This window comes from Zophobas morio, unplaced genomic scaffold (genome assembly GCF_036711695.1).
Source record: "Zophobas morio isolate AGI-343-1 ecotype UQ-CSIRO unplaced genomic scaffold, CSIRO_AGI_Zmor_V1 ptg000014l, whole genome shotgun sequence".
Classification (NCBI taxonomy): domain Eukaryota; kingdom Metazoa; phylum Arthropoda; class Insecta; order Coleoptera; family Tenebrionidae; genus Zophobas; species Zophobas morio.
This window is the reverse complement of record NW_026972119.1, coordinates 19,629,135-19,649,405: the sequence shown is the minus strand read 5'-3', so window position 1 is coordinate 19,649,405 and position 20,271 is coordinate 19,629,135. Positions and strand designations below refer to the sequence as shown.

Below are 20,271 nucleotides of genomic sequence, written 5' to 3'. Positions count from 1 at the left end.
TAATAATTTATTCCTCACTTTATAATACTTTTGTAGTGATTGATACAACGAAGGAGGTGATCACAAAAATGTCGTCTTACACTATCTTCCTCCACTTTTTCGCCCAAAATTACTAATTCGTCGTTCAGTATACTTAGTTGTGCCGAAATAAACATTATTGTACCAGATATGAACGTGTTCATACTGATATCTACCACTCCGTTAAGCCAAGTCGATAGACACTGATAAACGTAGATAAGCTCGAAAACTGGAGACTTGTCTGTCCTGAAAGGATACCATCCATTCAACGGTAGCCTCATTTTTCCACCCCCTCTTTCTTCTGTTAACGGAGAAATGCTCCACGACATACAGGTTAAGGTACAGGCAAGCAAATAAGATTTGGTTATAATTTTCGACACCCTCATGTCACTCTCCACTATATCACACTGTACATCATTCCGTGGTTGAAATATGTTTTCGTTCATCTTATGCAATAAGTTCCATATCCTCGACCCATAATTTAAAAAGCAATACAGTTTAAAAGCTTGCGCCACGTTCGTGAACAGCAAAAATGACACTTCCATCATTTTCCCAAAGTCTCCATAGCTAATTACGAAAAAGGTAATCTGACTTGCGAAACACAAACCAAAAAGAGACACAACTACCACCACACTATAGACCCAGTAGGCGCATTTTTTCAAAGACGGTCCGTGAAAATCGGGGAAAAAGCAGCCGAAAACGTGCAAGAACTTGATGTTGAGTTTTACAAAGTCAGTTAAATCGACTGCATTTGCTTCCATGCCACTGAGAGAGTTGTTACTAAAAAATATAAGATTTTAAATTTGAACGAAATTTAAATGAATTGCTTTTTGTGTGCACTTACCGGCAATAACGCAAAATAGTACAAATTGCGAAATCTCACAAAATTTATATACTTATGACTACAGTGTCACGAACATGATTAACCAATGAAACGTGAGAGCAAATTTTGTGCATGCGCACTTGACCAGAATGCGTTTGATGTGTGTTTTTTGTGGATAATGCAACAGCTGTGACAGTTTGAGTAATTTGAGTTTTACCTGAACTGGTACGAATTAGACCATGTCTACTCGAATCATCCATAATTAATTTCTTCATCAGTCAATAATTATTCATGTTCCCAGACAAAGAATTTTTTCCAGATGCTCCCTTTGCATTTAATTTATTATTTAGTCGGGTTCGACAGCAAACAACATCAACTGCATAATTTTAAATTTATATTACAATGTTTTGTAATTGTTTCGTCAAATGGGTTATTATTTGTTAGTCTAGGTCGGCATTTTTTCATCACGACAAAGATAATTGGTGGCACAGCTAATTATCTCCGGTCTAAATAAATAATAATTTGAAAACAGCAAGAAAGAGGTTTCGGGTGTGACTTTATCGATCACCATTTAATTCCGTTTTCGATTATCAAATAAGTGGTTGTATTCTGAGCACAAGAGGTTTGTCCTCAAATTTATATATTCCTCGTTTCTGAAGTACGGTGCAATATTTCCATTCCAAATTTTCAAAAATTATAAAATTTGACTTTACAAATTTGTAAACAATCAGTCTAGTAATTTTGAAGATTATTATCTGTCTAATAAAAAGCTGCACAGACGACAGGCAAGCATATTTTTCATACTCTAGGGGGCATTAAACGTCGAGATAACACAAAAGTAGCAATTCGCCAGGTACACCTTATTACAATTATTTTTGCAACTATAAACAAATTTTTAGTACTAGTATTTAGTAAAAAATTAATAAATGATTAAATAATTACAAAAAGAATTTTCTCTAATCTCTTAAAAAAATGGTCTAAAGTTTAGACAGAATTTCTAGCCTCTGAAGTAAATACATTCGAACAACTACAGGTTTTTCCAAAAATTAAAAAATATATACTTTTTTAAGAGACACATCGACAGGCTAGAAGAATGAGGACAGAAAAAGTAAGATCAAGTAATAAAATAAAGGGTGTTTCTTGTAAAAAACTATATACCTATAATATATATTTGAAAATTGTATAATTTTAGATTTTTTATAAACACCTTGTCTATTAAAACTTAATTTAATTGATTCCCGTACATACATTTATCCTTGCACAAAATAATGTAAGACAGTGTGATAACCCAAGCATCCCGCCTTAAATTTACAGGTGAAAAATTTGAAAAGCCCGCGAAAAATTCAAAAATTGATCGCGTGACAAAATGGAAACCTACGTTGTGTTTCTGAAAAATGGCGGGATGCGTTCAGATGAAACGGTGGACCCCACGTTTGGAAAAGTACCACTAAATAAAACAGCAAATATATGGAGGACACAAAATTGTTTATTCCTCTACTAGGCCAGTGCCGAAGCCTTTGAAAATTTTAAAAAGTGAAAAAAAATTAGAACAGGATGATACCCATTGGAAAAGGAAGAAAATATAACAAAAACAAAAGGAAAAATAATTTACGGGCGATCTGAGGTCGAGAAGTGGAAGAGGGGGAGCTTTTAAGGGTAGAATACGGTTTATCACGATTTCCGGCAAAACTACAAGTCCTATCGCAAAAAGTTAACTAGCAAAGTTATAGGTAATAAAAAGATCTACAACTTTTGTATTTACACTTTCTTTACATAACCTCAAAATTTATGCGAAAAATGCAAATAACCGGGTTTTTGGTTTTTAAATTTTATCTCCCACAAAAAAAAAATTTTTCGCGAAGTTTGGTGAAAACTTACCTATTTGTGTCCCAAACTCACTGTAATTTTTTTGATTCAAAATATTTATTTTTTCGCCTTATTTAGATTTAATACCGAAAAACCACCCTAATTTTCAACCGAAAATTCTCACGTCAAAATATTTGCTTTTTTAAAAAAATCGGTGTGCTTTTTCTTCGCTGAAATCTCTACTTTCTGATGGTGTAAAAAAAATTATACATTACTACGGCAAATTTTCACAAGAAATGCAAAAAAACGAAGAAACTCGAATTCAAAAAGTTGTTTCTTAATTATTATGTAAAATTTGGAGCTATTTATTAAAATTTACGCATTAATTACTCCAAAAAAGTAAAATTCCATGTTACATTGATAAACCAAAAAATTGAAAATCCATGAAACAAACGCCTTCTGTTGGTGGGAGATTTGTCAATATGAAAGATGATTTAATTCTTGCCAATTGATTTTCGAAATCTTAATTGATTCAGGGTTATATTGTCATTTATACATTTATAAATATATTTGATTAATTGTAATCCATTTTTTAAATATCTCAAAATTTTACATGATTAAAAAAAATGTTCGAATTCGAGTTTTTTCGTTTTTTTGGATTTCCTGTGAAAATTTGCCATAGTAATGTATACTTTTTTTACACCATCAGAAACTAGAGATTTCAACATACAAAAAGCACACGGATTTTTTTAAAAAAGCAAACATTTTGACGTGAGAATTTTCGATTGAAAATTAGGGTGGTTTTCCGATATTAAATCAAAATAAGGGAGAAAAATATATATTTTGAATCAAAAAAATTACAGTGAGTTTGGGACATAAGTAGGTAAGCTTTCACCAAATTTCGTGAAAAAAAAAAATTTTGAGGTTATGCAAAAAAAGTCTAAATACAAAAGTTGTACATCCTTTTATTACCTAGAACTTTGTTATTTAACTTTTTTCGATAGGACTTGTAGTTTTGCCGAAAATCGTGATAAACCGTTTTCTACCCTTAAAAGCTCACCCTCTTCCACTTTCCGACCTCAGATCGCCCGTAAATTATTTTTCCTTTTATTTTTGTTATATTTTCTTTCTTTTGCAATGGATATTATCCTGTTCTAATTTTTTTTGTTCTCAAAAATTATCGGCACTGGCCTATACTGACAAAACAAAAGAAAAAAAAAGCTGCGACTAAGGTGCGCAGGTTGAAGACCTTCTTAGTGCTCAGCTACAGAAAAAAAACCTTTAATAACTGTGAATGAAATCAAATTAAACGTTCTGAATCAATACAAATATTTGAATATCGCAAATTTAATAGAAACAAATAAACATCTAAATTAAAGTATCTGGACGCAAAAACACCTGTTATTACGTGTATAAGTTACGAACTATGTCGATTTTAGTCTAGAGCACACCAAAAATATCCATAGGGGGCGGCGTTGTCGCACGAGCGGAGTTTGGGGCTCCCGGTCGTGGCTGTTCCCCTACCAGCAGCACCCCAAGAGTGCCTAAATGAGCAGGCCGTTACAGTCGCAAACTCGCAGTTGGGTCTCGACTATTCGGCAAAGTCGACAGGGTTATGTCATCTCGATCTGCATCTTTGTGCAGATGTATAAATCACGCCAGCTCGACTAGGAACCGTACACTCAGCTTGCACCACGTGTTTCTGTGTTATTTAACCTCAATTCTATTTAAATGTTCAATTGTTATAACTTTGATATTAAACTACAACTGAACAAGTGTGAAAGTTTCAAAAGAGGCGATAAACAATATTTAAACTCGCCATACAATCTTGTGAAATTTTAAACAACAAAAATAATTCTTATTTGAGATTAAGATTGGACATCAGACAATCTTAATCAATGGAAACAATCAATAACAAAATATTTACATAAAAAAACTAGCACTCGTGGACTGTTTATCCCAAACAAAAATACAAAATGCATCAGGCGTTGTGAGGAGAGCTCCTCACACTTAAGTCCAGAAACGATATTCATAACTTGGTTAAACTAAAAACTGACTTCTGACTAACTGAATTTCATGAAATCTCCTAGCAAGTGATTTATCTAAATAAATCTAATGTCTGTTAAATTGTGTTAGCACAAGTTAACGATTAAAATCCTAACCTGAACTGTGAATTTACAAACGCTGAATCAAAAACCGCAAGAATTAGCTGTGGCGTCGTCGACGTTACGTTTAATTTTCGTTAAATAAAGCTTTCTCCTTTTTATTAACTACTGAACCAAGTAACTAAACAAGCTAACTCACCACGTGGTTACACTCACAACAAACACACTAAAAGTGACGCTTTCACCTCCTTCCACCAAGCATCTTGTCCCTACCAATCCTCTAACTAAAATCCCCAGCAGGACTACCAACTACCCAAAAAGCGTTAACATGCACATGGTTGCCTATGTTCAACAATTTTTTGATTGAATTTTTTTTTCAAGTTCAAATTATTCAAATGTGATTTCGCGAGGCTGTAAATTTAAACAAAATTATTTATATAATACTTATAGCACTACAGGTAGTCTACGTATTAAACGGTATCAGTTTTGCGTACACTGCAGGGGCAAGATTCGAGTCTGCCTCTGTGTGGGGTGATAACGGTAATAAAAATCTAGTTTTATTTTTATTGCACTAAGGTGAGCAGCTAATTCCTGACAATTTTCTAAGGCGCTAAAATGCTACATTGAATCTAGTGTAATTTAAAAAATCTAAACTATTTCCTTCGAATGAACTGTGTTGAGCATCGCAAAATAAGACCAACTAGATTTCAAAATCTGCGAAATATACAACAACAGTATAAAACAAACAAACAAATAAAAATCGTACCGCCATGAAAGTATCCAGAGATAACGTAAAATATCCACCGGCATACAGTTTTAGAGGAAACTGTGTCCGAGTCATAAAAAACAGTAAATCCTGTTTAAATTCTTTAGAAAACTCAACCCATCCACACCTGTAAGCTGACATTGTAAGATTCGTGCTCTACAAACCAACGAAAAACATAGAAAAATAGGAAAAATATAATAGTATGTATATTTTACCTTTAAAATGACTTCGTTACCGTAGTAGCACCAAAGAAAAATTTCTAAAAGCATACACGCTTGATACATCGCCATGGACAAAAACTGCAAACTTAAAACAGGAACTAAACTCAACTGAAACATCGTCATGCATATTATGACAACACTGACAACGAATTGGCTAATCAAGCACGTTGAAAAGAGAGTGGTAACGTCGTCGGTAAACCTGTAAATTGACAATTACAAAAAAAAATTGAGACCTACAATTTAAGTACAAACGTAATGATACTTTTATAATGAAGCACGTTTCTCAACAAAAGCTTTCTAATTTCCACTTGATTGTGTCCAAAATCTTGCTGTTTTGCGTTAATCGTTTGAAACTCATTGTTAAGCAAACTCAACTGACCAGAGATCACCATTATAACTCCAGAAATAAAAGTGTCAATGCTAATATTTCTGATTCCGTTGACGTAAGTAGCCAAAATCTGGTACACATAAACTATTTGGAACACAGGAGATTCGTTGGTGTTAAATGGGTACCATCCACCCAAAGGCAATCTAATACCTTCACTTTGTGATTTATCCAAAAGTGGGAAAATTGCAAATAGAAGGCAAACCATAAAACACATGAGCCAAAAACTTTTAGTGATGCGTTTGGAGCGGTTAATATCTTTCAACAATATGTTACAGTCGTCACTATTTTTCGGTTTAAATTCTTCTCTGTTAATGCTGTTAATCAAGTTCTGGACTTTTGTTCTTTGGAATATGAAACAATAAAGTTTTACCAGATGTACCAAATTTGTCAAAAGTACGAATGAAGCTGCCGTCATTGCTTCCATGTCTCCAAACGCTACCACCATATTGGCAAACTCGCTTGACACTTGTCCGTAGGCAAAACAGAGTATTAGTGTAGAGTGAAGTCGGTAACAAATCTTGGAAAATTGCGATTTTTCGTCTTCAAGGGGGAAATAGGCTAAATAGTGGAAACATTTTATGTTGAGTGTGATAAAATTTCGTACGTCTATATCTTGGTACGAATTTGAATTTGTTTTCATTTTCATTCGTGAAATGATGTTACGTGCAAGAACAGTTTTTACAATCTGACGATACTCACAATGCAAGAGTCCATTACATCCCTCTGTCTTAATATAAAATTTATTTCATTCTGTTAGACAGTAATTAGATTAATAATAGTATAGTGACGTCTGTAGAACTATAATTATCAAAATTCAGCTTGGAGGATTCATTAAAAAAGCAGTCGCTTTGACTGCTACAATAATTATTATAATTATAAATTGAGGTTTGTTTTAGCTTTACATTCAGTGCGGACTTTGACCACAACTCTATACAATTTTCATTCTTATTTTTATTCGAAAATGGAATACACTTGCTTTTGTAATATATGAGTATCTGCAAAAATCTTTTTGTCGAATTCTGCACCTTGAAAAAAAAGTGAAACAGCAGCAGTAATAAAAAAAGTATAGAAATTAGACATGATGGAATGGAATAACTGACAGAAAGAGAAATGACAAAACTTCCAAAGTTTCTCCACGTATTAGTAAGTTTACCCATAATTCTTGATATTTTTGATGATAACACCATTTTAAAAAAACTGGCTCATTTGTTTGCTGTTTGTTATAATTATTCTATTTCGAAAGTTATTACAATTTGTCAAATTTACTAACAAAATTTGTAAATAAGTATTCAATGCGCATCTCATTAGTAAAGTACATAAAATTTTGATATCCTTTTGCTGTACTATTTTTCTGTATCTTAATGTGTTTCTTTTTATTTTAATTAAGTCGTGCGTTTGTTGTAAAAATTAATTTTGTAGCTATTGTTATTAAAGAATTAAAAATAATAACAAAGCATGTTTCCGAGACATTTGAAATTATTTTTATAAAATCTTTTTTTGCGTCAAAATTAACAAATTCCATTTATGTAATGAAACAACAAAATGAACCAATGACTTTCGTGAAGAAATTTTGGGCTTCATATTTAATGTGTAGCAGTTTATTTATGAGAATGTGTACCCTGAAAAGAATATTATGATAAACACAAATAAAAAACCTTAAACAGATAATTCAAGTCTTAAATTAAATTTTAAAATGGAAAACTTTTTTTCAGCTTTAAAATTTTTTACTCGAAGCCACTGAAATCTATTGGCAAAGGTAAGAGCGAAGGTTCCTAATGGAGAAAATATCGTTCTAATTATGGCTCCCTTTCTGTCAAAGTTTTAAAGTTGTTTGTCCGAAACGGAATTTTTCCGGAAGAGGAGGTTGTGCCTATTTTTGGGAATTCTTATTATCCTTGACAAATTGCAAAACATTAGGACTGGACTCCGTGTATAAAAATTATTACAAAAAATTGCCGACAGGTTTCCAAACTACTTGAAATTAAATTCAAATTTTTAAAATACCTCAAAATGAAAATGGCAGGAATTTTCACATAAATGAAAAGGTAGAAAAGTTCTTGAAGTCGAATTTAACAAAGTCAATTTTTTATATCCTTCTCAAGCTACCCAGAAAGGAAAAAAAATCACATATCGAATTATGGAAAAAATTGAGACTTTTACAAAGCGACAGAAGAATCCGCAAAAATTTCGGGACATGATGACCAAAATTAAATGCGAAAACATAAAATGCTGTAGTAACCTCAGTATTTACGTTTAATAGATTTAGCGATTTAACTATACAAAAATTGTATGGCCAGAAATTATGAAAAATTATGCTTACGCAATAACGTTGCGCTTATCAGGAAAAACATCCAGTGTCAACCAGAGGAGTGGTATAAGGAATATCCGAATTCAAAATCAAATGTGTATAATAAAAATAGATGTGGTTAAAAATTTTGAATATATTGATCCAATTACCAGATTCTGGGTGTAAACATATACATTGTCACTTACTTATTATTTCCTTACTACTCCCGGATTAATAAATTTAACAATGTGTAATAATTATTCCCAGCAAATTAAAGCAGCAGTCAGCAATAACACACGTGTACTTAAATGAAACATTTCACTGAATGTGAAAATACATAACTTTACTCACTATGTACTAATACTTCAATAATAGTAACCGTTATCTACCATTATTTAAGTGCTTATATAACATTATGGTAGACTACAAACAACCAATTAAACATTCATTAACTGTAGTGCATGCGCATTTAATACGTGCACTGTTTTTCTCTCGTAACAAGACTACAATTTTTCTAAATAATAATTTTACATTTTTCATACAAGTGCTTCTATAAACTGCCAATTCCTGATATTCAGCTACCTGTAGCATTAAAAGTATTATCGACTTTACTTCAGTAATAATCTAATAACACACAGAAAAAAATGTTATCGAAATTGCACTAGGAACGTTCATTAATTATTAATTCTGTTGGAGAAAAAATTCATCGAACTAATAATTGGTTGCTATTTAATCGTTTCATTATTCATAAGACGTCGCAAACGGAATGTTAAATAATTTCGAAAATTATAGTGCTTTATTTATTACATGCAACTTTATTCTTTACTTTTATTAAGTTCAGATAGAGGGTAATTGCAGACAAGACGTGGCCGCTCCTAAATAAATTAAAAGAAAGCAACTACAAATATTTATTATCTTCTGAAAAAATTCAAACACATTAAGACTAAATCAGTACGTACGTGATGTTCTATGCACAAGACAAATCTTTTACATGATTTTACACCCATTTAGGTATAGAAATTAAAGAAAATTTATGCTTTACCTACTTTTAAAAACTTAAAACAAGTCGATAACCCGTTGAACTTAAAACTTCGTTTGTGCTTAATGTGATAGACGCTAGATAAATAAATAAATACATATTTATCACCAAAGGGTCTCACAAAGTTATACAAAGTAAAAAGTTCAGGGGGACATCTGCAGGGATAAAACGTCACATAAAAAAAGTATGAGCTTCACGTACATGAAAAATAGTCGGAGTCTGGAGGCAGAACTATTGTTATGAAATTTTAAATTTACTTTGTCTACATCTTACGCTATATGCGGCAAAATCAGTTTTTTTTAAAACGGTACTTTTTGGCATTTTGGTGAAATTTTTCATCACGTATGTATATAAAATCAATATCTCTATAATTTATGGAAATATCGTACAGCAGTTTTCACCACCGTTTTCAGCTTACTGGACTAAATATGTTACCAGTAATGCTTTTGCTGCATCTCATTTTCAACAATAGCATCGACATTGTTTTCCATGTAGCATATAGAACTTTGTAAACTGATGATGATGGTAAACTGTTTTTAGAAAATATTGCCGCTGTATTATATAAAGTAAGTCGTGGATAATTAAACAGATCAAACAATTTTATGATGTTCGATTTTAATTGTAGTGGTCTTCTCAACTGAACATTTTTTTATCTAGCTTCGTAGTAGTGCACCTGTCCTACTTCCAAGCACAAATTTTTAAACTGATCGGGTCCTTTGAATAACCACGATGTCGCCTCCTATTTTAGATTCTAGTTGGCGCTGCGCATCAATAAGTTTAAAGTGAGCGTGCAACAATATTTGGAAGAGCTGTTCTTGCACGTTAGGGTGGGTAGGAGCGAATGTTCACATGAGAAGACTAGCACAATTAAGGTCCAACATCATAAAATCGTTTAACCTGTTTAATTGTGCAAACGTCTTCTCATCTGGACATTTCTTTATCTAAGTAGGTATACGTTTAAAATATATTGATGCGTAATGAAAAGTGTGTATGAATATATACGTATACAGAAAAAACTAATAAGAGCATATAAGGTTTATGAAAAGGTGATCTGCAGAATGGAGTCTGAATTAACCAAAATTTGTCTTTTACTTGTTTGAGGAATTATTAATTCATTTATATGTAGTAATATGACTTTGTGCCTTATCCCGTGATTGTTGATATTATTTCTTGTTGGTTTCAAAATCCTTATTAAGAGCATCTAGCTGTTTTTTGAAAAGCTGTATTTGTTCAACTGAACTTTAGGGACGAGGGAAGTTCTATCGAAATAACCTTCGACCAATTCTTTTTATATTTTTTCTAATTTAACATAATTTTAAAATAACTGTTCAAATCGGCCATAAAGTTTGTCGTAATGGAAATTTTCCCAGGGTTACGAATCTGCATTTATATTTCCGATATGGCCTGAAAAACGGAAATAATCGCATTTTTATCATGGTGCCTCCACCAATTCTAATAAATGGTTTCACGTGTTCAAATTATTGATGGTAACAGAATTCTCTCTAAGTCTGGTCTATACTATATCACCTCAATCAAAGGATAAAATCGTTTTTTTTACACTGAGACCTCCAGTATTCTTGCCAAGGTACCACCGTAAAAAAATCACAGATGGAGACTGATGTGTAGAAACGAATCTACTTACTGATTTAACGCTAGTTCTAAACTTCGGCAATCAAAATGAGAAACCATTTTGAAACACTTGAACATATTGTGGATTCGTTTTCGTTTCCAAATTCGGTAATTAGAATTAGTAAGTTTGCCCATTATTCATCGATAATTTTTATGGTAACACGATTTAAAAAAAAAAACCGGCTCATTTGTTTGCTTTTCAATTGGAAGAAATCTATGCATACATATATTAAGAAAGAAAAAGTAAATTAAGCCCCGCTCACCGACCCCGATCTCAATTGTAACGAATTTTTCATTCGTTGTTGGATCGAAGGGCGGAGGTTATTTGGAAAATATTTCTCTACAAAAATTAGCATTTTTAACATGTTTTAAGTTTCTTGTTCTGAAAAGAAGCCGTATGTATATTAAGAAAAAAAGGTAAAATATATGCCCCGCCCACCCACCCTATCTCAATTGTGATGATTTTTTTTATTCATTGTCAGACTGAGAAGCAAAACGTACATCCAAAAATTACGATGCTTTTCAGCAAAATGTTCTTGAAAAAAATTTATGTATTTGCATACATATATGAAGAAAGAAAAACAAAAAACAAGAGTTTACTATTTTAGACATGTTTTAAGTTTCTTATTGTGAAAAGAAGACTACCTGTATTAAAAAAAGAAAGAAATATAAGCCCCACCCACCCGCCCTACCTCAATTGTGACAATTTGATTTTATTCGTCGTGAGCCGTGGGGACGGAGAAATTACCATGTTGATCGGTATCGTATGTTAGTAAAGAAAAAAAAAATTAAGCCCCCCCACCCGCCCGGAATATCTGACCCGATCTTAATTGTGATGAATATTTCATTCATTGTCAGATTGATAGGCGGAGCGTAATTCCAAAATCCATATTTCACTACAAGAATTTAACATTTTAGACATGTTTTAATTTTCTTATTGTGAAAAAAAGACTGCCTATATAAAAAAAATGCGAATTATCAATTCAATATTTAATTTTTTTTCGTTGCTTCATTTTTTGATTTATATATTTTCTGGTTTTCAAGTTTAAATTTTTCAATTTTTCAACTTTTCAATTCAATTTCTAGCTTTTGCAATTTTGCGTTTCAGTTTTTTATCTTCTTTATTTTAACAATTTTTCAATGTTCCGATTTTATAATTTTTTGTTTTTTCAGTTTAATTTTTTTCAATTTTTCGGTTTGCAATTTTTCAAGTTTCTTTTTTCTTTCTTCAATTTTCCTATATGTAACTCAACTTAATTTTTTAATGCACTTTTATTATAATAACTCTTGTTCCTTGCGCCAAAAAAACGTGAAAGAAAACTACGTATATAAAAAAAAACAAAGATTAATCTCAATTGTGATGAGTTTTTTATTCCTAATCAGACAGAAGGGTGGACTCTAATTGTAACAACAATATTTTTCTAAAAAATTATACCCCTTTAAAAATATTTCATATGGTAATTTCTTTTAAAGAAATGAGGATTTTACAACTAAACTCCGCCCTTCAACTCACGATGAATAAAGCATTCATCACAATCGAGAAGGGGTGGGTGAGCCGGGCTTATATTTTGTCCAGTATTTTTTAATATACCAAGTCTTCTTTTCCCAACACGAAACTGACAATGTATTTAATTATCCTGTTGTTGGAAGAAAATTCTATATAAAAAAAAAAACAAAAATTAAGCCCCACCCACCCGCCCCTATCTAGATTGTGATGAGTTTTTCAATCCTAATTAGACCGAAGGGAGGAGTTTAACTGTAAAATCCTCATTTCTCTACAAGAAATTATATGGCAATTTCTTGTAGAGAAATGAGGATGTTGCAACATAAATTTCGCCCTCCAGCTCATGATGAATAAAAAAAAACATTCATCACAATTAAGGAGGGGTGGGTGGGCGGGGCTTATATTTTGTCCATTTTTTCTTAATATGCGAAGCCTTCTTTTCCCAACTAGAAACTGACAACGTATTTAACGATCCTGTTGTTAAAAGAAAATTCTATATATGAAAAAAACACAAAAATTAAGTCCCACCCAACCGCCCTGATCTCGATTGTGATGAGTTTTTCATTCCTAATCAGACCGAAGGGCGGAGTTTAATTGTAAAGTCCTCATTTCTCTACAAGAAATTATATGGCAATTTCTTGTAGAGAAATGAGGATGTTGCAAACTAAATTTCGCCCTTCAGCTCATGATGAATAAAACATTCATCACAATTAAAGAGGGGTGGGTGGGCGGGGCTTATATTTTGTCCATTTTTTCTTAACATACGAAGTATTTTTTTCCCAACAAGAAACTGACAACGTATTTAACTATCCTGTTGTTAAAAGAAAATTCTATATACGAAAAAAACACAAAAATTAAATTAGAGAGCGGATTTCTAGGTTCAATGCTTTTTGTGAAAAATGTAAACACTTCAAAACTTTTTTATATCTGTAACTATGATACAATTTGGAGTCATTTGACACATTTTTTTATGCTTATTTGCTTTTTTTTCAATTTTAAGCATTATATGAGTTTTAATGCATATTTTGTTCAAATACCGGCCTTGTCGGGATGACAAATACTTGTTAGTTAGCCGTATCGTATCGTATGCATTTTACCTGGACTTGACCATTGAAGTACACTTACTCACGACCCTTTCTGTGAATAGGTTCCGCTCGTTTGGGTAATAAAATTTTATTACAGGATTGGAAAAATAGTCCGTAGATTTTATGACTTTAAATCCTTACTTCCGCTGATAATGAATTAAAGCTTTTAACCAGATGTGTTTTTTCGGCATTTTGCGGCAAGACCGTTGAAGATTTTCTAGAAAAAAGGATTATTGTACCCAACTACCTACCTTAAAATTTTTCTAATGGAAACTTTTAAGTAAATGAACCGTTTATTTCACAACCATCAGTCTATCGCATCTGTCGTAGTACAGTGTTATACGTGGTTCTCCCTTGTTACATGTTGAGTTCTTTTTGGTAATATTACTAATATTTTAAAAGAATGCCGAAAGTAAAATCGACGCCGGATGAGTGAATAAGGGATTTTCCAGAATTAAAATTAGAAAACAACAAAATATTCTGCAGAGCTTGTGTGAAAACCGTAAGCCCACTATTTTTTTTTTATCTATTTTCCTTTGTTAATCCTGTATATGTACGTTGTTTTAAATTCAAAGTGATAAAAAATATAACGTGACGCAACATGTCAGAACGACTCTTCATGTAGAAAGGAAGAAAATGTTTGAAGTTTCTAAAATTAAACAGCAGACCATACATGAATCTGTTGCATCTACTTCCACAAAAGATGATCAGTTTCAGTTTAATTTCGATTTATGTAAAATGATGATCCAGTCCATATACCTTTAAAAAAATTGGAGAAAGGCCCTCTTCAAGAATTTCTTGAAAAACACTGCAATCGACATATTCCGGTTGAAAGTACTCTCCGAAAAAATTATGTAGGCCCAGTGTTGCAGCAAGTTTACAACGAAATTAAACATCGCATTGGAGATAATTATTTATAGTTCGCGCTCGATGAAACAACCGATAGTTGTGAAAGATAAGTGGCAAGTTTAATTGTTGGAATCTTAAATGGAAATTTACCTAGTCGAGGGTATGTAGTAAGTTTGAAAATGTTAGATAAAACGAATGGCAATACGATTACCAGATTTGTAAATGACAGTCTTACGTCACTATCTTTGCCAATAAAATTTTATTGATGATCTCGGATGCAGCTCGTTATATGTTGAAAGCAGGGAATAATCTAAAAATATTGTACCCCAATTTAATTCACTCTACTTGCATTGCCCACAGTTTAAACAGAGTGGCTGAAGGAATACGTTTGCAGTTTCCTACTGTTAATAAATTAGTGGCAAATGGTAAAAAGATTTTTGTTAAAGCCCCACTAAAAGTGCAACGTTTTAAGGAAAAATTTCCAAACATACCATTGCCCCCAGAACCGACTATAACGAGGTGGGGAACATGGTTACAGGCCACATTTTATTATGACAAATATATCAAAGAATTTGAGGAATAAGTAGTTACGGAGTTTAGCGAAGATTCTTCTCAATCGATTAAAGATTGCATAAATATTTTGGAAAACAAAGATTTGCGACAAGATCTAGCTTTTCTAAGAAGCAATTATCAATTCGTATGTGAGGTAATAGAAAAGTTAGAAAAACCCAACATGTTGTTGGTAGATGCCATAAACTTAGTGAAAGAATTTAAACAACAAGCAAACGCAGTAAGGGATGATATTGGTACTAGAGTATCTCAAAAACTTGACGAAGTGTTAAATAAAAATGCAGGTTTCGGTGTTTTTTCCGACGTTGCTCGTGTTTTACAAGGCCAGAAGGTGGAAAATTTGGAGTTAGATTCAACATTAGTTGCAAAATTCAAATTTGTGCCAACAACGAGTGTGGATATTGAACGCACATACTCCAATTTTAAACACATTTTAAATGATCGGCGAAAAAATTTTACAGTGGACAACTTGGAACATATTACAATCATAAATTGTTTTAAAGAAAACTGAAATACGTGTGTAAAATATAAAGTCTAGGATTATTGTAATAATATTTTATCCAAAGTTCTAAGAAGTGTTCCTTGATTTGTAATATGATTATGTTTTTAATGCTTTTTTGCTTAAAATAAAACTTTTTTATTGAAAATCTTGTGCTTATTTAAGCGCTTCTTCTTAATTTTTTTGTGCTTATAAATCCGCTCTCTAGTTATAATACTTCTGTTTCGAAAGTTATTACAGTTTTTTTAAATATTCAATGCGCATCACATTAGTGAAGTTCATAAAAATTTTGACATCCTTTTTCTGTACCATTTTTCTGCTTGGTAAATACCATTCAAATTTCCTAAAGTATCTTGTTCTTTAGACAATAATACGAAATTAAGCAAATATGTTTCGTAGAATTGTGGCATAGCGTTCGGGTTCGATTTCGATCCCCCCATTTCCGACGTTCACACTATTTTCTCGAAAATTAAATAATACAGTACTGTAGAAAATTTTGGTATTGAAAAACTCACTTAAGACATAAGCATAGCATGATTCTTTAGCTATACTTTAACAGTCGACTCACGTTGGCATAGTTAATCTCTTATCATTTGCAAAATTAAATTTTATAATTTTTCGAAAAACCCACATTGTTTCGACTATACTTCAGGAACGAGGTAGGTTCTGTCTAAATAATAATCTTAGACCAACTTGTTACATTTTACGGAGAAATATGCATCAAAAATAGAATAAATCAGTGGTATACGTGAAGTATATAATTTTGGGCAATTTTAGAAAATTTTACTTGGTAAAATTTTGAAATGACATGAAAAAACTGAGGGTACATAACCTGAAATAAAGGTGCCAGCGTAGGACATTAATTTAAATGCTGTTGCCAAAGAATTTACAGCATATTCTAGAAATACTCCGATTTAATGATTGTAAGTAGTGAATACATTGTTAGGAAAGCTTTGTGAAAAATATAAACATAAAATCGCACTAAAAAAAAGATCAAATTAACATTAAACATTTTTTTTTACAACAAATGTTGCTAAATTTTTGGAAAATTGAGATTAATGCGATATGGAAACGAATATGTTTATGGCTGCTCTGAGAAAGCACAACTGTTGTTTTTACTTCCCGAGCTTATGCAAAGGAAGTATTGTAATCGAGTCCGTCGGTCGACTCTCTACTTTTACGTTTTCTCGATCTTTCATGACCCCTAGAAGACGAAGAAATAGGTCTGCCATTTCCGTCTGTCTGTCCGTCTGTCCGTCTGTCTGCCGTCCCGCATTTTTATTAGACAGATAATCTCCGAAAGTACTGAATCGATTGTTGTGAAATTTTGTACTTATATTAGGAATATAATGCAGATGGTAAAACGCTAATCATCCCCACCACTAATGCGATGACGTCACTTCAAAATTGTACATAGTAAATGGGTTTTAAATTGTGTAAAATAACATAGTCCTACACATGTAGTTTACGACTCCAAATTGAGTTTTTACCCGAAACGTCCAGATTTTTGGAAAAAAATCAAAATTATAAAACAACAGTTACACAATTTAATTTTGAATTTGCTAACCCGAATGCTTTGAAATGTTGCAGATGTTTTAAGGCTATAAGGAGCATCATAAATCTTTAGTCAAAATATATTTGGTTTTCCCCTCCAAAAACTTGATGACGTCAGCTCAAAAGTTTGCCGAATAAATCCTATCTAAAATGTACAAAATATGATGAATCTGTATTTATGATCTATCACTCCACTCAAATTTTTTTAATTTGCATAGACAGGGTAACTCAAAAAAATTAATGAATACTTAAATTTATTTTACTGTTTTATTCAGGAACTACAAAACCGAATGTTTCAAAATCTTGAAAATGTTTTAAAATTATAACAAGCATGGTAAATTTTTGATCAAAATGTATTTGGTTGTCCCCCCCTAAAAAATTTGTGACGTCACCACAAAATTTTGCTTAATAAATCCTACCTAAAATGTACAAAATATGGTGAGTCTCTTCTTGTGATTTATCATCCCATTCAAATTTTTTGGATTTGCATATACAGGTGACCCAAAAAAATTAATGAATGCGTAAATGTATTTTATTGATTTAATCAGGAACTACAGAACCGAATGCTTTGAAATCTTGAAGATGTTTTAAAGTTATCATAGGCATGGTAAGTTTTTGATCAAAATGTATTTGCTCATCCCCCTAAAAAATGTATGACGTCACCACAAAAGTTTGCTGAATAAATCCGATCTAAAATGTACAAAATATCATGAGTCTCTTCTTGTGATTTATCATTCCATTCATATTTTTTGGATTTGCATATACAGGGTGGCCCAAAAAAATTAATGAATGCGTAAATGTATTTTATTGATTTAATCAGGAACTACAGAACCGAATGTTTTGAAAGCTTGCAAATGTTTTAAGGTTATAAAGAGCATAATAAATTTTTAGTCAAAATATATTTGGTTATCTTCTCCAAAAAACTGATGACATCAGCTCAAAAGTTTGCCGAATAAATCCTATCTAGATTGTACAAAATATGATGAGTCTGTACTTGTAGTTTATCATTCCATTCATATTATTTGAATTTGCATATACCGGGTGACTCAAAAAAAATGAATGCGAAAAAAGTCGTCAGGTTTCCGAAAGCGAGGGAAGTACTGTCTAAACTCTTTAGACCAATTTTTTTTTGGTGTATTTTAAGGATAAAAGTGAGTTTCTTGTCGAGTTTGAAGGTTGCTCTTAGGTCAAAGCTCTGAAATTTTAGGTGATGTGTTTCGGATAGCAAAAATTTGTTGCGTTTGTACTTGCACTGTGAAACTCATGCTGAAGCAAATTTTACAAGCAATTAGAAATACCTACAATTCACAGAAGAAGTCACACTCACTTTTCACTGACACTGACATTTGTAGTAATTTTATATCTTTATATACCTACATACCTTTATAGCAAAATACAAGCAACCAACCGAAGCTTCCAGAGCTTTAAAGCATGCGCTAGAGAATGTAGTGCTCTATTTGTGGCATAAAAATCTATTTAATTTTTCTGCATAATAATGTTACAATTAAGACTTCTAATAACCTTCAATAATCTCTAAATTGCTTAAAATTTTAACTAATAACAGAAAACAAAGAAAATGCTCATTAAATGCACCTGCTAAAGCTGATTAATTATTAATTTTATTTGACAAAGACATCTTGATATTGATGACCGGTTGCACTTATCACTTTCATTATTCATGAAATTTCCAAGGAGGAATCGTGAATACTTTTGGAAATTATAGCTATTTTGTAATTTGCTGAAGCAAATAATTTATTACATGCAACTGTCTTAGACGTGGTCGATTATAAATAAAACGAAAGGAAACGAAAGAATTCTTAGCTACATAAAATTTTAATTTTGTTAGTAGTCAAATATTAAAAACATTGACAAGCTATTACGTTCAAATTAACATTTAAAAAACAATAATTTTACAACAAATGTTCGAAATGTTCTCCCTAGCTGGCCACTCAACTGCTCTCTTTTGTCTTATCCACCTCCAGGAAATATTTCCTTCTCATTTTTAAATTCTTTTGAAAATCCAACCCATGCACACATGTAAACCGAAGGATGAACGTAGAAAAAAATGAAGTTGGATTTTCCCTTTAAGATGACTCTATTGCCGTAATAACACCAAAAAAAATCTCTAAAAATATACAGGCTTAATAGATAGATAGTTAGATAAAGAAATGTTCAGATGAGAAGACGTTTGCACAATTAAACAGGTCAAATGATTTTACGATGTTCGACTTTAATTGTGCTAGTCGTCTCATCTGAACATTCGGTTCCATCTACTTTAACGTGCAAAAACAGCCCTTCCAAATATTGTTCCACGCTCACTTTGAACTTAATGAAGCGCAGTGCCGACTAGAGTCCAAAGTATCGCGGTTATTCGGAGGACGTGATCAGGTTAAAAATTTGTCCGTGGAAGTAGTACCGGCGTAGGACTACCTAGTCAGATAAAGAAATGTTCAGATGAGAAGACTAGCACAATAATTAGCGTCGAATATATTAAAATCGTTTGTTTTGGAAAATGTAGCCTACGAACACGCACTTTTTCGCTATTATTTATTAATAAAAGTACCGTTAATAAATACGAGCTTGATAATTAAATTATGTCCAACCTGATGAATGGGATAATTTCATATTTAAGAAACTTTGAAACATTAGTAATTAATGTTAGATGAAACTGAAAAATAACGAGTTAAAGCTATCCAGAGTTTTGGCAAAAAATGAAAATCATATATGTAATAATGTTCTGGAATTTAATTTTTAATCTGCAAAACCGAATGTTTTGAAATTTTGCAGACATTCCAAAATTGTTGCAAACATGGTAACTTTTTATTCAAAATATGTGTCCCTTTTTTTAATACGTATCATAATTAATTGCGAACATTTTGTCTGTTTTGAGTTGATAAATTCATTAAAACCAAACTAATTTCTACGAGACATTCTTCCGATGCATAAACATAAACACTTCAAGTTGTTATTAGTGCTGGGGGGCCATTTTTACTTAATGAGCGCAAGCTAAAGAAGTATAATAATCGAGTGCTTCGGACGGCTTGGTACTTTCATATTTTCTCGACGTTTTATGACCCCTAGACAGGTAGGGAGAGTGTCCTTAAATGATAACATTACGGGTAACAATA

The 20,271-nt window shown here is 32.1% G+C and overlaps 2 protein-coding genes across 2 annotated transcripts; both read right to left on the bottom strand.

Annotated features, from left to right (window-relative positions):
• Positions 1-14: 14 nt before the first annotated feature.
• LOC135128848 (uncharacterized) lies at positions 15-779 on the bottom strand. Its single transcript, XM_064055926.1, has one exon. It carries the CDS (start codon positions 777-779, stop codon positions 15-17), a length of 765 nt encoding a protein of 254 aa, XP_063911996.1.
• A 4,621-nt stretch (positions 780-5,400) lies between these two features.
• On the bottom strand, positions 5,401-20,257 carry LOC135128847 (odorant receptor 46a-like). Its single transcript, XM_064055925.1, has 6 exons — positions 20,192-20,257; positions 19,363-19,489; positions 5,992-6,685; positions 5,734-5,938; positions 5,519-5,674; positions 5,401-5,466 (listed from the first exon to the last, which is right to left on the bottom strand). The coding sequence occupies exons 1-6, from the start codon at positions 20,255-20,257 to the stop codon at positions 5,401-5,403; spliced, it is 1,314 nt and encodes a 437-aa protein (XP_063911995.1).
• Between the last annotated feature and the right edge of the window lie 14 nt (positions 20,258-20,271).